At 49.7% G+C, this 16,722-nt stretch overlaps 1 protein-coding gene across 1 annotated transcript in view; it reads right to left on the bottom strand.

Annotated features, from left to right (window-relative positions):
- SLIT1 (slit guidance ligand 1) overlaps nt 1-16,722 on the bottom strand; it is a 158,665-nt gene that overhangs the window by 41,614 nt on the left and 100,329 nt on the right. Inside the window, exons 5-13 of the mRNA XM_033130967.1 lie at nt 14,821-14,892; nt 13,701-13,772; nt 12,987-13,058; nt 12,273-12,436; nt 8,832-8,979; nt 8,293-8,364; nt 7,652-7,723; nt 5,293-5,364; nt 4,427-4,570 (exon numbers count right to left, since the gene is read on the bottom strand). Coding sequence (XP_032986858.1) covers nt 4,427-4,570; nt 5,293-5,364; nt 7,652-7,723; nt 8,293-8,364; nt 8,832-8,979; nt 12,273-12,436; nt 12,987-13,058; nt 13,701-13,772; nt 14,821-14,892 — 888 coding nt within the window. The remainder of the gene's footprint in view (nt 1-4,426; nt 4,571-5,292; nt 5,365-7,651; nt 7,724-8,292; nt 8,365-8,831; nt 8,980-12,272; nt 12,437-12,986; nt 13,059-13,700; nt 13,773-14,820; nt 14,893-16,722) is intronic.

The following is a 16,722-nucleotide window of genomic DNA, read 5'->3' as shown; positions in this document are numbered from 1 at the left end:
CAGGCCGCTCCCGGCCGCCCACCCACCTCTGTCTGTGCCTCGTGCGGAGCCTCTGCCTGGACTAATTGCTTCCCTTTATCCCAATCTTAGCAGAAAACTCTGTTTACAATCAATTCAATTATGTTGCTTAGGCATGTATTAAATTGTTCAAGTGGTGAGGAGTAGAATACATCCCTTTTAAGAATAGGCTATTTGTGTCAAAACCAACTATAAAATGTGAACCACCTACAGAGGCAAGTGGCCTCTGGACAAACTTAAGTATTTGACTGACACAAATTGGAATTTCTAACAAAATTCTAAACAAAATTCAAAATTTGCAAAATTCAGGGAGCTGGAGAGGGAAAATATTTAGAAGGAAGATAAAAACATCTGCTTGGGAAAAACTAATCATATTAAAGGCACACCCAGAAACCCCCTACACATGTGGCCATGGGGTTCTCTCCGTGAACATTTCTGACAGTGGAGGGTGGAAGGGAAGACAGGCTCTCAGTGTCTTTCTTGGAATATGCATTAAGAAGTCACAACTGAAAAGCTTTGGGGGCATATCCTCAAAATCATTTGTCACATTAAACCCACAATGAGATACCATTTCATACCCCCTGCAATCAAAAAGACAAACAAGTTGGAAAGAATGTAGAGAAACTGGAATATATATCACTGGAGTATCTATCATAATATATCGCTGCTGGAAATATAAAACAGTATAGCCACTTTGGAAAACAGTGGCAGTTTCTTCAAAAGTTAAATATAGATTTCCCATGTGACCCAGAAATTCCAAGAGAAATGAAAACATTTGTCCACACAAAGATTTGTAAGCGAATACTCATAGCAACATTAATTCGTAATGGTCCCAGAGTGGAAACCCAAATGTCCATCAACGAGAATGGATACACAAAATGTGGTCTATCTGTACAATGGAAAATTATTTGGCAGTAAAAAGAAACAACATAGTGATACATACTACAATGTGGATAAACCTGAAAAACGTCATGCTAAGCAAAAGAAATCAGTCACAAAAGATGACATATTGCATGATTCCATCTTAATGAAATGTCCAGAAAAGGCAAATCTATAGAGACAGAAATTAGATTAGTGGTTGCCTGGGGGTGGGCTGGAAATAGAGATTGATTGTAAATGGGCACAAGGGATTTTTGGGGGTGATGAAAATATTCTAAAAGTGGAATTGTGGTAATAGCTGAATAATTACAAATTGACTAAAAATCATTGAATTTTACACTTAGAAAATGTAAATTTTATGGTATGTAAGTTATACCTCATTAAAGCTGTTTAAAAAATTTTTTTGGACCCCCTTTATCTTAGTCTACCAAAAAAATTATTTTTAATCTGTTGGGACAAGTAAAACTGCAGCAAAATCAATACTGTGACACAAGGCACTCAGTCTTGGAACTACGGACAAATCAAGCAAGATCTGGTGAGTTTGAATCTGCTCAGGTCTGACTCAGGACTCAGTCTCGGGGTTAAACCATCCAAAGCTGAAATAAGCACATGTAATTGCACTTGAATTTGCATTTCTTTTATTCTTGTTCCAAACTGTACTTCAGTTGTTAATAGGTAATAATTGTTCATGAAAGTTTTGTTTTACAGCCTGAAATAATGAGGTCTATTCTCATAGTTGAGGGGAAAGCTAACTGCTTTCTCAGTGATACTGAAGAGATGCCTCGGACCAAATCCCTGCTTTACTAGATGTTGTGTGACTTTAGGTGAGTCACGTAACCTCCCTTTGCCTCGGTTTCCTTATAAGTAAAGTCAGGTATGATAGAACCTACCTCCATAGGTTAATTAAATACTAAGTAAGACAATACATGTAAAAAACAGTGGCCTGGCATTCAGCAGGGGCTCAATAAACAGGTGACTGCTGTTGTTATCAGTATTACTACTATTGGGTGTTATATACTGGGGGTGCCAAAAACATGTATACAAGTGGACATTTTGGTCAGCGTTTGCTCAAGCAGTAGTTTGCCGTCATCAGAAGTTTCTGAACGCTGATGGTAACCACTCTGAGCACCTCTTGTAATTGCAGAAGTCAAAGGTGACTTCTTTTGACTTCTTTTGTTATTGGTATATTGGTATATATTGAGTATTATAATTTTAATGGTTTTCTCCTTTCTTAAAATATGTATACATTTTCTTGCACCCTCTGTATATTTAATGTATATTATATAGTATATATATTATATCTCACCTATGGGAAGCCTTCCTATTCTAGCATTTTGCTCCAGCTTTGTGTCCCACTACTGCCCTTGTCGCAGTGGCCAAGATCTCAGGGATTGTGTCTGGAGGACAGAAGCACCCTATGCAATCCATTCCAGCCAGGTAAATGGACACAGACAGAGGCCATCCGCAGCAAGCATATCCGTGTGATTTATTCACTCTCTGTCCACCTTGAGAGGGAGACGCTCCTCACATAAGACCCTCAGTGCTATCCCCCACCCCCAGACTTTCCTGTATGTGGGTCCCTAGACTCGGAATCTCCTTAGTGAGTTTCTCTCAGATGTTCTACCAATTTTATAAAATAATCCACCTTGCCCATGTCTGCCTGTAACCTCTCATTTCACATACTTGGCAAGATTTCCCCATGGTGCTCCATCTTCCTCTCCCTGGCTATACGTAAATTAATTAGCAGGCGTGGGCCGCAGGCAGGTTCACAGGCTTATAATGAGTTTGTCTTCGTGGCTGACACCCTTGCTGACATGCAGTGTCCCCAGGGAGCAGGAGCTGGGCCTTCTATTCATCCTGCTCTGCACCTATCCTAGTACGCTGCGCAGACATTATCAGACAGAGACAACTGCCCAACAGATAAACAGTGTGGCAACAACCACAATGTCACAACAACATTAATAATGCCCATCAAGCACACTTCACAGGACCCACGGGTCAGCACATCGAGTCCAACTGCAAGTCCCAGAACTAAAAATGTAGAATGAAGGACACCACACAAATGCCTAAGTTTAACAGATGACATTTCCCTATACAGAAGCATTCCAGCTAAAAGCTAAGGACTCCTTTAGCATAAAGCATGACCACAAAAGCTCTTTCAAATGAAGAAGGAATGTCAGAATTCAAACATCGCCATTGCAGAACCCCTAATGAATGAAAGAGAGACAACCAGACATCCTGTGCCTCCGGATGGAAGTACACCATCCTACCTATGAAGTCATCTTTCCAAACCAAGAAAAAAAGAAATTGGAACCTGACCAAACTCCCAGGTGAAAATGTCTATCGGCAGGACATGGATAGGACAGAGTGTGTGAAACTACACCACATTTCCTGAATGCAATCAGCAAAGTCTAGACTAGGAGAAACCAATAATACAGTGTCTTCAACAAATAAATTGCAAGGAAAAAGGAGATGGAGAGGTCACCTTTAGATGAAAAACGACTTATGTGATACATCAACCAATACCAACCAATTGAATTGCATAGGCCTAATTTAAATCCTGATTCAAACAAATTATTTTAAAAATTGTATAACATGGATGAGACACTTGGAAATTCAAACAATAATTAGATATTTGATGATATTAATGAATAAATTGTTAAATTTTTAGATAGAATAATAGTGTTGTTCTTAAAGAATCCTTGCCTTTTATAAATGTGTATGAAGTCTGCATAGATGATAAGTGATGACCGGGATTTACCTAAAAATAAATCCATGCCTGGGAGGCATGGAAGCGGGGAAGTATAGATGAAACAAGACTGGCCAGGAGTTAAAGCTGGGTGATGAGTGCTGGGAGCGTCATTGTACTACTTTTAATGTGCTTGTAATGTTCTATAATAAAAGGTTAAAACAAATTCCTAGAGCTGTTGCTCTCGAATTTTTAATTTATATTCATCATTGCTATTACTATATTTCATCTGATATAAGACGTTATCAATTGCAAGATGCACTATTATTTTATGCATTGTCAAGAAAAAACAAAATGCTGCCAAGTAAATGATAGGCCATCATTTGTAATATACATCCCAATTTCAGAGCTGTTACCATGGAAAGAACATGTGTCTTAGAATCAATGGGCAATAATAATAATAATAATAATAATAATAATAATATTAACTGTGGCCAGCACTTAAGAAGCATTTCCAATGAGCTTAGCTCTGTACAAACATCCTCTTTAATTTCATAACAACCTTATGAAGATGATATCCATCCTTATTTGACGAATAAGTAATGAGACCCAGAGAAGCAAATTAATTTGCCCAGGGTCACACAGCCAATAAGAGTCATAGCTGGGATATGAACCCAGGATTGTCTAACCCAGAGCTGTGCTCTTTCCTCCATAAGAGGCCAATTCCAGTGAGTAAAAAGCACAGGGCAAGACAGTACAGGTGCAGGTGTACCTGGAGGCTGTTACCTCCCCCTAGGTTCACCTGCTGGGGTGGAGCGCAGGAGAACAGAGGGCACTCACAGGGTCTGGATGGCCCGCAGGGAGGTGAAAGTGCCCTTGGCGAGACTCTGGATCTTGTTGTCGTACAGGGAGAGAAGTGAGAGGTTCTGTAGGTCCTGGAAGGCATCGGGCCGGATGCAGTTGATCTTGTTGGCATTCAAGAGCCTGTGGGCAGAGCCAGGGCCAGGAGGTAAGGAGAGAGGCACAGCATCAGACTCATCCACAGGTCCTGGGCACCTTCCTAGGCACTCAGCAGGCACAGGGCATCAGCGCATCTGGCCCTCGGGTATCCACTCCATGCAGAAGAGCTGAGACCTCTGACTGCCCTATCCATGCACTGGAACCCCCTTAGCCCCACTCTTCTCTCTTTCAGGGAACCATTAGAGGTGCCCCACGGGATTCTCAGAAAGCCGAGAGTACGGTGGCAAAGCCACCTCCCTAAGGCATCTGGGGGACTCCTCCTCCTTCACAGAGTTCTGCTGGGTTCCTCAGGTAGCTGAGATGGAGCACTTGGGCTCCGTGCGTCTTGGATCCTAAGAAACCTGTTTGAATGCTCATGGTTCAAGGAGGGTGAGCTGGGAGGGTGTCCCCTGCAGGAGACCACTCTCTCCCCAGCCACGCTGAGCTCCTCAGGAACACAGGCCGCCTCTCAGGAGCTTCTCAGCTCAGGTGTTCTGTTATGAGCTTGGAGTCACCTCTCCCTCCCTCTCTGGCCTCTGCAGAGCCCCATAGCCTCTCACAGCCTACCAGGTCTGCCATCCTCCAAGCTCCTTGCCTCAAGTGAGCCCCACCCTCCAAAGAGGCCAAAAAGGCCAGTCTGAGCGGCCAGAGGCATACTGGCCCCCTCCCAAGACCCCACCCAAGAACACCCTCGGCTGGGTCCTTACAGGAGCTGTAGCGTGTACAGGCCTCCAAACACACCCCGGGGGAGGTCTGTGATCTTGTTCCCATAGAGGACCCTGGAGAAAAGGCAGCAGAAAGGAAGAGTTAGAGGGCAGCGCACCAGGCCAGGCATTGCTCTGCAAGTCAGACACCTCACAAAGGCACCAAGCCATCGTAGCCATGCAGGTTTGCTGTAACAAATTGCCAGCAGATGGCAGTAAAGTGTATTTTAAAAGGATCGCTTGTTTCTGGTTTGCACCAAGGTACCCCATGGGCTGCATGCAGCCGTGATCCTCATCACTGCAGGGGCAGCCCCCCACCCACTCCCTGCCCTCACACATGGATCCCACAGAAGTCTGCAAAGGGACCATTTGGGGAACCTCATGGGAAATTACCCTGGTCTGGGATCCAAAAGGAAATCGTTCGAAGAAGAGGAAATTCCATAAGCAAGAAGAGTTAACACCTTTTCAGAGAATTACAGGAAAACACTCAAGCCAGACAACACATGTGGTATGAGCTCCAGCACATCAAGTAAGTCCGTCCAGCGGAGATAAAACACCAGAAAGAAATAGACCAACGTGCTAGCTGTGCTGAGATCTGGGTGGTAGGATTGCAAGTGGGTTTTTTATACTTTCGTATTTTCGGTCTTCTACATTGAGCATGAATTCCGTGTAATAAGAAAAAAAGCAGAAGTTCAAAAGAGACATGCAGGCAGGAAGGGGTTCAGGGAGCAATGAAAGAGTCAAGGGGGTTGGAGGAGTAGGGTGTATTTTAGTCCTAGTATCACAAGCAGCCCCCAAAAGCACCCCTACCCTGACACATTCAATATGAGCAAAAACAGTGTGTGCTATCTCTTCAGACATGGCTTCCAGATCATTCCTGGCGGAGGTCACACGGGAGCAAAGTTCCTGCAGTGGGATCTGCGTTGGCAGCTGGGAGAGCCCCAGTGTGGCTTGAGTGGAGGAAATAAATGGTACAGAAGCTTGGATTTCACCCAGCCAGCACCAGGAAGCCTCTGAAAAATGATCAACATTCAGGAAGACCTCTCAATCTGTTATGTGGAGAATGGAATGGAGAGGGCAGGGGTTGACGCAAGGAGACGTGGTCGGGCCGGACACAGCAGACACTGTCTATGGACACTGTCAATGAGATCTGTTTGCATGACCTTAGCACAAAAACTCTCACATGGTGGGGAGGTGGCTGCGACCAGGTATCATGAGCACCCACCACAAACCCACTTTGATGGGTTACTGTCATGTCCAATTTAGGAGATTCATTCACTTCTCAGAGGAAGAGCCACCTCTAGGATCTGATCTCCTCAGCCAGTGACAGCAATCCATCACCAGGCCAAAAGGTACAGCTGTGTAGGTTGTACACTGCACAACCTAAGCAGTGCCATTCACAAGAGTTCACTACCTCGGACTCTACTCCAAGAGAAGAGGGTGCACACAGAAGGCATGATCTGACTGCCTCCTGCACTCACCAAGGAAGAGTTCATTCCGTTCCGCTTCTCAGGTCCCTAGTCTATGTGAGGCATGTGTCTGTCCAGTGCTGCAGAGGGACAGGTGAAAACACTATTCCCGAGAGCAGCAAGGCCCCTACCAACAGGGAGCTCATCTGACAACATGGCACCCTAAGTGTACCCTTTGTATAGAGAAAGTGCTGTGGGACCTCAGAGAGTAAGGAGCTTGGTGAACGTGGGAGTGTGAGCAAGGGTTCTTGGAAAAAGAGAGATGAAGGACATTTCCGAGATGAATTTTTGATGCTGCATAACATTTTGTAGATTGACAGCCCTCCCACTCCAAGTAAACCTTTGAGGAAAGGGAAATACTGGGAAAAAGTGGAAGAAAACGCTGTCTTTGCATTACCCACCACAACTTGGAATCAGAGCATGCTTGGCATGAAAGGTACAGGTGTGACAGATGTTACAACTGGAGCTGGTGTTTGCAGCCCTTGTAGGTGACCTGGGGAAAGCTCAGGAGTATGGTGTGCTGGGCCTCTGTGGGGAGGCAGGGCCAACATGAACGTTGGGCCAAGTCAGATGACTGCCGCAAAGAATGCTGGGAAAATCCCCACCATGGCAGAGAGAGCATCAGTCACCAGGGGCAACAGTTCTGTCTAGATTTTCCATGCACTCAGTCCTTGATTCCTTCCTCTCCCTCCCAGGAGCAGAGGGTTCACCAGGGAGGAAGGGAGTAATGGGCACAGCAACCCTGGACTTTGCAGACAAAGGGAGACTCATCAATGCCCAGGTGGGCAGGATCTATGCTCTCCCTCCAGCACCCACTGGAGGGACCTTGGGCCCTGTTGGCCTCCTTGGGGGATACTCTGGACTCCCACAGGAGCCTTGGTGCTGCTACTCACAGCGAGTTCAGGGAGCGGAGGCCCTGGAAAGCATCAGGCGCGATCTCTGCTATCTGGTTGTTGCTCAGGTCTCTGCAAGGTGAGCAGAAGAGAGGATGGCTGAATTCCTCAGAGGCCACCAAGCCCTGCCTGATCCTCTCTACCTTCCAGGCTCATGGGAGGGCAGGGACTTCTTTGAAATTAGAAAAGCAAGGGGCTAGTTCTCCCATCCATCTGAAAAACCTACGACTACTATCGCCCTGTGCAGTCCAAGGTCACACACAGGTGGGACATGCCAGCCTTGGTCTCTTCTTGGCAAAGCTTTCCCCCGCTCCCCAGCTGTCCCTTACACCCTTTCTCACGTCCACAATGGCTCCTATTGGTGCCCAAGCTGAAATGGAGCATAACAGTCAGCTCTGGTCATACGCCAGACTCGGGCTCAGCATTTAGGCTTCAGGACAACCTTGTGAGGAGGTCACACCACTGCCATCCTGACATCACAAATGAACCACGTGAGGGGCAGGACGGCCAGGCAGTGGCTTGCCCCGGGTCCTCTCAGCCACTGGAGGCAGCGTCAGGCCCTGCCCAGGGCGGTGGCACGCTTGATCCAGGCTCTCCCTCCTGCCCCTTGCTGACCCTCAGGAAGCAGCAGGAGCACTCACATCCTCCGAAGCTTTCTGTACGGGGAGAAGGCTCCTGGGGGGATGGACTTGATCCCGTTGAGCTCCAGGCGACTGCAGAGACAGAACACAGGAGCCTCAGGCCGGGTCACCCCAGTCCAGGCTGTTGCCTGCTGGGCTCACCCACCAACCAGACCGTTTGCCCCTCCTGCCCTGCTCCCATCCACTACGGAATAAGTGGGCTGACACAGGCAGAGCAAAGGGGCTGCTGTGATGTGAGCGCCATTATCCCAGGCTGCCATGGCTGAAAGGGGCCCAAGAATGATGCAAATACTAAAAAAACAATTCTAACAGACCTACCCAGCTGGGCTGGACAGATGAACCACAAAGGAACACTCCCTTCCCAGCCCTCCAGAGTTGCCCAGGCTTGGGCAGAGTTCAGCCAACCAAGGCACACTGTGTCTTCTCCATTTGCACTGATGGGCCTTGGGGCAAGCCCTGGGGTCACTCTCCGCTGGGCCACCGGAGCCTGGCCTGGCCCCAGGGCCTGCGTCCCCACGCTTGCCCTGCCCGGTACTCACATCTCCGTCATGATCTCGGGCAGGTTGGCAGGGATGGCGGTGAGGCCTTTGCCACGACAGTCCACAATGCCGTTGCTGCAGGTGCACATGGCCGGGCAGGAGCCGGAGGAGAGGGTACAAGAGGGCACTCGCCCTGCCTCCCCCTGGCCTGCGGAAACAGTGGGCTGTGACCTCAGGTGTCCCATGTCAGCACCTCCCTCCCAAGACTGATGTGTGGGGATGGGGCACAGGGTGTTTCTCTGGATGAGGATGAACCAGAGGTCACCAAGGACCCCGATGTAATTGTGTGGGCCCTGGCACGTAGCAGGGACTTGTTAGACGTTTGCTGAACTTGAATCTGAACGTAACTGTGCTACACGAAAGTGTGATTCATGTGCTTGGAAATCCTAGTCTAAATTCTGAAGCTCCGGGTTCTCATCCAAGTTACTCAGCATTTTTGAGACTGAGTCTCCTTGTCTGGAACCTGAGGATGATAAGGACAATATTTGCTGAGCACTCACTCTGTGCCACATGCTGTGATAAGTGTCGTATATGCAGTATCTCCTTTAATGCTATTGCTCAGCCTAGGGGGAGCATGATATTATTGTGGCCATTTTACAGGCGAGAAAACAGAGTCCTTGATATTAATTTGTGGGAAATCACACAGCTAATAAGGTGCTAAAATCAGGATGAAGCCCAGTGTCTGATAAATTATTTTAATTGAAATATAACATATAAAGTGCACCGTCTTAAGTGTATGGCTGGCTAATGCCTACTTATGGATACACCCACAGAACCGTCTCCCACATATGGAACATTTCTATCACCTAAGAAGGCTCCCTCATGCCCCTTCCCCAAGGTAACCACTATTCTGAGATCTAGCACCAGAGTCTTCTTGTTTACGGACTTCACATAAACGAAACCAGACAGCAGGTTCTCTTATGTATGGCTTCTTTTATTCAATATTGTGTGTTTTATTTATTGTGTTTATTCAATTTTATTCAATTTATTGTGTTTTATTCAATAATGTTGTGTGTATATCAGTAGGCTGTTCTTTTTTATCGCTGACTATTATTCTATTGAATGGATATGTCATAATTAGTGAATCTACTGTCTTGTTGGTGGACATCTGGGTTGTCTCCAACTCTGGGCTATTACAAAGAAAGCTGCCTCGGATATTCTTGGACACATGTTTGGCAGAGCCTATGCACACACCTAGCAGTGGAGTTGGGCTTTAGTAGATTCTGCTATACAGTTCTGAGAAGCGGCTGAGAAATTTACACTCCCACTAGCATTTTAACCTCTAATCCTTTCCTTGGCTCTCCCAAAGATCAAAGGAAATAAAGCTATGAGGACTTCTGACAAATTGGGAAAGTGCCCTTCTCAGGAAAGGGGTTGTCAGGATGAACAGACTCCAGAAGAGGGAAAAAAAATGCCTGAATACAGAAACCAAGGTATTTCAAATGCAAAGAAAAAGGTTTCATTTCAAAATAAGAATTATCCGTTCCTCTTCCTAAAACCTGAGGGCAGCTGCAATCACTCAGAGAAGCAGCATCAGCCTTGGCTCTCCTCACACACAAGCAGTTACCCATGCACGCACACATGCTCACACACACACACTCATTCTCACACACACTCTTACACATGCACAGTCACAGACTTACTCTCGCCACATATATCCTCACACTCTCGAACATACCTTCATAGACGCTCACATAGTCACATTCACACTCACACACACACCCTCATAGATGCTCACATAGTCACATTCACACTCACACACACGCACACACACACACCCCCATAGATGCTCATATAGTCACATTCACACTCTCACACACACACCCGCATAGATGCTCATATAGTCACATTCACACTCACACACACACACCCTCATAGACGCTCATATAGTCATATTCACACTCACACACACTCACACACACTCACACACACACACCCTCATAGACGCTCATATAGTCACATTCACACTCACACACACTCACACACACACACCCTCATAGACGCTCATATAGTCACATTCACACACACACACACACACCCTCATAGACGCTCATATAGTCATATTCACACTCTCACACATGCACACACACAGCAGCCCTGAGTACAGTGGTGTTTAAGAGCAGTCTCCGGAGCTGCTAGTGCTGTGGAGGAGGTGACAGCCACCCCCTGCCCCCAGAGCCTCACATTGAGGAGAAGAAGCCAAGCCCAGAAGACCCTTTTCCCTCGGAGCTCTATGTGGCTGGTGGCCTCAGAGTCCACAGGTATAAGAGAAACCTCTGTTGTGAGTCTGAAAACCTTTCATTCACTCAGCAAACATTTCTTGAGCATCTCTCTGTGCCAAGCACCGGCAAAGTCCTTGGGATGTGGCCAGAAACCACAACACACGGATTCCATGTGCTCATGGAGCTTACAGTCCATCAGGGACCTCCCCTGGGGTCAGAGAAGGCTTGCTGGGCTCCGCGCAGTGAGGAAGAGTTGGCAATCACAAGTCGGGGAAGGGTGTGACTACGGGAACAGCCTGTGAGAAGGCCAGGGTGGGAGGCACCTGCTCCAGGAAGGGGCAGAGGCCAACCGGGGTGGAGCGCAGTTAGTGAGGAGGCCACTGGGCTGGGGGAGGCTGCCGGGTGTGGGGAGGCCGAGATGACCCCGCCCCAGCCTTGCAGGCTTGAGGGCAGCTTGGACTCTCCCAGGAGCACCAGGGACCGGTTAGTACGAAGCAGCAATGACCAGCCCAGACTTGTGGATCCTTTTAGATCTTTCTGGCTGCAGTATGGAGATTGAAGAGGCCAGAAAGGAAGTAGCGTGTGCAGTCAGAAGACTCTCAAAGGACCCCAGGTGGAAGATGGAGGGCACGGACTCTTGAGTCTACCTCACCTTGAGCTGAGGCTAACTGGGCCAATTCAATGACTTTTCAAGGTAGCGGGGGTAAGGCAATGGCAGGAGGGAAGAGGTAGTAATAGGAGTGGACAGAGGGTGGGGAGGGGAGGGGATGGTGAGGAGCGGGAGTAAATGGGAGGAGGCATTGGGTAGAAGCAAAAAAGAGTAAATGGGGGGAGGAAGCAATGTGGGGACGGGAAGAGAGGACGGGTGGGGGCAGGAGGAACAAAGGAGTAGAGGCAAGAGGTGACACGTGGAGACAAAGCCAATGGATAAGAACAGGAGCTAATGGATGGGCAGGAGGGGGGATGGGTAGAGACAGGTGATGGATAGGGACAGGAGATAACAGGTAAGCACAAGAGATGGTCGGTGGTCTAGAAGGTGATGCATAAGGCAGGAGGTGCTGAGTAGAGACAGGAGATGACAGGTGAGAACAGGAGGTGATGGGTGGGCCAGATGTTAATGTGTGCTGACAGGAGGTAATGGGAGGGAACAAGACGCGGGCTGCAGCAGGAGGCAGGTGATGGACAGTCAGTGGAGAGCCCCAGCCGGGCCTGCACCCACCTGAACAGCTGAACTCACTCTTCTGGACCTCGGCCACGTTGAGGCCGCGTAGGCCTGCGGGGCCGGAGCACTGGGTGAAGAGCCCGATGGTTGGCCGCTGCCTCAGCCACTGTGACAGCCAGGCCAGGTGGCAGTCACAGAACAGGTGGTTGGAGTGCAGGCGGCTGCAGGGGGGACAGGGCAGCTTACAACTCACCTTTGCGCCCAGACCCTGGCCAAAGAATGGGAACCCCTCCCCCTGGGAGGAGCGGAGCCCCCCCGTGCTGCTCTAGGCACAAGCACAGGCTACACTGCAGTCAGCCCGCAGCTCCACCTGGGGCTCAGCCACAGCAGTGGGAAACTTCCCAGAGGCTGCTCCTTCCCGCACAGCACACTCAGGGGAACCCCTTTGGCTGGATTTTGCCCAGCAAGTATCCATTCACCTCCCTGAGCTCACACAGACCCACTGCCCCAAATCACGTAATGCATTTTCAGACACACACACGCAAACCATTAATTTTCCGAGGAAAAATCAAATATAAATGACATCTGACATCTTCCCCCTTTAAATCACCTCCTCTGACTGCAGCTCCAGTCCACCCACCCTGGCGGGCCAATGGAGGTACAGAGAAGGAGCTCCCGCCCCTGCCTGCGGAAGCCTTTGCCCCCTTTCCCCACTGCCCTGGCACCGGCCACACTTGCTGCTGTGCTTCCGGACACCCGGGGCTCACTCACAAGGTCCGAAGTTTGGGCATGTGGTTGAAGCTGGACACGGGGACGGTGGTGATGTTGTTATTGTTCAGGGTCCTGACGGGGAAGCAGAATCAGTTAGCATCCGTCCCGAGGGTTTCTCGATGACAAACAGGCACACTCGCATGCTGGTCTCCATGGTCCACCCTCGCGCTGGACCAGCAGTGGGCTGGACCTGGGGGAGGGCTACACGGAAGAGCATAAGACAAAGCCACACTCCGGGAAAGCCCTGAGCCGGGACAGTGATTTCGAGGCAGCTGTATCCGAGTCTGGTAGAACAGGGGAGAAGAGGCGAGGAAAGGGAGAGGAGGCATGCAGACTTGGGCTGGCATGGAAGAAATGGGGGTTTAGACAGCCAGAGGGAGAAAGCAAATGTATCTCTGCTGCACGTGTCCGAAACTCCTAGGAGATACAGCCCCTCGCCCTGGGTGCCATCCTGGGGCAAGTGGCTGTAGCTTATACGCGGGGTAAGCCTGGGTCACGCTGCTGCAGGTATGACTCTATGAGCGTGTGTCCTCCCATGGTCGGCAGTAAGTCCAGGAGAGCAGAGAGCATGGCCTCTGCCCTGGGCCGGGCACCGCCTCCCACGTCTCCTGCCTCCGGTGCTGCTCCCAGGCCCCACCTCCAGCTGCCTGGGCCGCAGCATCTGCATTAGCCAGGCTTTCCACGCCTCTGCTTCCCTTCCCATGTCTCACTTACAGCACCTCCAGCCCCCGCAGAGCTCGGAAGGCCCCTTCCTCGATGCAGCTGATCTGGTTCTTGTCCAGCTGTCTGTGAAGCAAAGGAAGGTTGTAGAGAGGAGGTCACGTTACAAAGAGCAGAAGTGTCCACACGTTTTTAATCAGGAAATCCATGTTTTGTTTTAAAAAAGAGGCCTGACACCAATCATGTATTCAGCACAAAGGTGTCGATCCAGCTAGTAAATAATGAGCTTAAATCATTTATTTTTAGTTAAAACAATAGCCATACATAAAATTTATATTCCTCTACGTAACCTTGCATATCTCCTGGGGAATCGGCACCTCTACCCTCATGTTGGAGACCACCTACAGGGTGTTGGCAGCTTAAGAATGAGTCTGTCGCAGATGCAGTGGCAGCCAGAGCTGGCAGACAGACTTCAGCAAGAGTGCCAAGTGAGACTGACTAGCGGTGGGTACCTGGAGCGCTGCTCTCAGAATATACTGACACTGTGATTTGCGCGACTTGGGAAGAATGCAGTGATCAATTATCCATGTCTACTACAGGCAGAGGGGGTCGGGGAGTGACTGACAGGCAATTGCCACCCCTGCTGCGGTCAGACCTCGGGAGGTGGTAAGCCTGGACCAGAATACATTTGAAAAATAGGACTAAACCATCACATTTAAATAACATTTGACAAAGTGTATTTATTTCCATATCTCATTTAAACCTCAGAACAAGCCTGTGAGGTAAATGTGATGTCCTCATTTTGCAAAACAATATACTGAGTCTCAGGGAAGTTCACTGACTCTTGCAGCAGCTTGTGCCTGGAAGAGAAGATTCAAACCCAACTCTCCCAATCCACTGGAGGGCAAGGGCACAGAGACCGTCCATTCGAATGGACAAAGAACATCCTCCAAGCACCTCACAGTTCATGAGATGCCCTTCAACCTAGTCCCCAAAGGCTGCCTGTTTCCTCTGACCCCAGATAGTTCCAGAAGACCATGCTGGCATCACCCACCTCAGAGCCCGGTCCAGCTGCTTGGCTGCCTGGACCACAGGGCTCAGGGAGACCTAAGAGGACACTGCCAGGGTTGGCCCTACAGCCCTCAGCCCCTCTCTGTCCCAGGACTGTACTCACAAATTTTTGAGGTCTGTAGCTCCACGAAAAGCCTTTCTGGGGATGGCCTGGATGGTGTTCTCACTCAGGTCCCTGAGAGGATCAAGCCAGAAGGAGAAAAGCACTGGTCAGAAGAGATTTCGTCAGAGGCCCTGATGAGTCAAGGAGGTCAGGCCGGCCAGACAGAGCCCAGACCAGTTACTGCTGCAGCCCAGCACCGGGGACAGTGCCTGGCACAGTAAAGGCCTGAAGTCAGCACTGGATGAATGAATGAATGAATGAATGAATGAATGAATAAACGAACAAATGAGCTGGAGATCAGTGCGCAGTCACTTCCCACTCTCTGGGCAGAAGGATTGCAGGTGGAGGGAGAAGCCTGGTGCAGCGGTGACCAGCTCAACCAGACCCCTCCCTGCCCACCAGACCCACAGAGGTCAGCTCAGCCCCCTGAGCCCCAGCATCATCCAGGGCTGCAAAGGAGCAAACAAAGGTGGAAGGGGCTTCTCAACGGCACCGTAGCCTCCCTGTGTGACCTGTGGTAAGAACACCACGACTTACTCTCTGGAGGAAGGCGCCATTACTTCCCAGGTAACCAGCCAGTAGGTGGCCAACTCAGGCTGAACTCCAGGCTGGGTCTGACTCCAGATGCCACACTCTCAGGACTGCAGGAAGCAGAGCCACTGAGAGCCTGGCTCCACACTGGAGCATGCTGGCCGAGGGGCTGCAGTGCTGGGTCCCTGCCCTGTGGCTTGAAGGCAGGGATCACAGAGGGCTTCGTCACCTCCCCATTAACAATGTCCTAATGTGAGGAAGGAGGTACTGCCCCAAGCCAGCTTCCGGACCCTTCCTCCAGCTCCTTGGGCAAGACTGGGCCTCTGGCACCTGTCCCCGTGCCTCTCTCCCTTTCTCTCCCTCTTCTCTCCAGACTCTTACAAATGTCCTTTTCCAGGGGAGCTTTTCCTTCCATAGCAGTGGTACTGATTGCCTCCGTGTTCTGAGCATGTCCACCCAGCCACGCTGCCCAGCACTTCACGTGTGACTATGCCTGACCCTCACACTGACTGCAGTGCAAATGTTAGTACCATCCCTATTTCACAAGAAGGAAAGGGGGCTCAGAGCGTTAAGTAGCTTCTTCAAGGGAACACAGCTGGCAAGTGGTGGCTCCAGAATTTGAACCCAGGCAGTCAGGTCCCAGAGCCTCCCCTTGCACAGCATCCTTGGGAGTGGGAACTGTTACCTCGCCCGTTTTGCAGAGGAGGGAACCGAGCTCCACAATGTTAAGTACCTTACCCAAAGTTGGACCAGGGTGGGGACCCAGAGAATCCTGCATCAGACAACTCAGACAGCCTGGGGCTGACTGCCTTGGTGTGGAAACCAGCGTCAGGCAGTCCCTTGTCCTGGGCCAGGACCTTGGGGCTTGACCATCTCCCTCCTGTCAGCCATTCACCCCACGGGCCTCAGAATTCACAGTGAGCCCTGAAAACACAGCCCACAGGGCCCTCCATGCACAGTCCCCTGAGCTATGAGAGATCCCATCCCTCTGTCTGGGTTTTTCTGCTGAGACAACGAAACAGAAGCACAACAGCAGAGTGCACGGGGCCCCCTGCTCAGAAAGGCCGGTCTGAGTCCTGGCTCTCCTACCTCCTGGTGGTGCGTCTGTAGGCCAGGCCAGTTTCTCTGTGCAAGTAATTACTTGCAATTACTGTGCAAGTAATTGCTACCATGGCCATATAGCCCACATTGGCTCTGTTGTTTCTTTGGTCTGTGGACTTGTTCTTTCCCTCTTCTTAAATAGGTTGTGAGCACTGGGCAGGGTCATCTGACAGGTAAATTACTGGATTGGAAGCAAGAGCTGTGCAGGCCACACAGGTAAACAAGAGATGGCTTGCACTCAGGGGCTCAGGGTCACACGAGTTCCTAAGT

The sequence above is a fragment of the Rhinolophus ferrumequinum genome, chromosome 16 (assembly GCF_004115265.2).
Source record: "Rhinolophus ferrumequinum isolate MPI-CBG mRhiFer1 chromosome 16, mRhiFer1_v1.p, whole genome shotgun sequence".
In the NCBI taxonomy this organism is placed as follows: domain Eukaryota; kingdom Metazoa; phylum Chordata; class Mammalia; order Chiroptera; family Rhinolophidae; genus Rhinolophus; species Rhinolophus ferrumequinum.
This window is presented reverse-complemented; position numbering and strand designations above follow the sequence as displayed.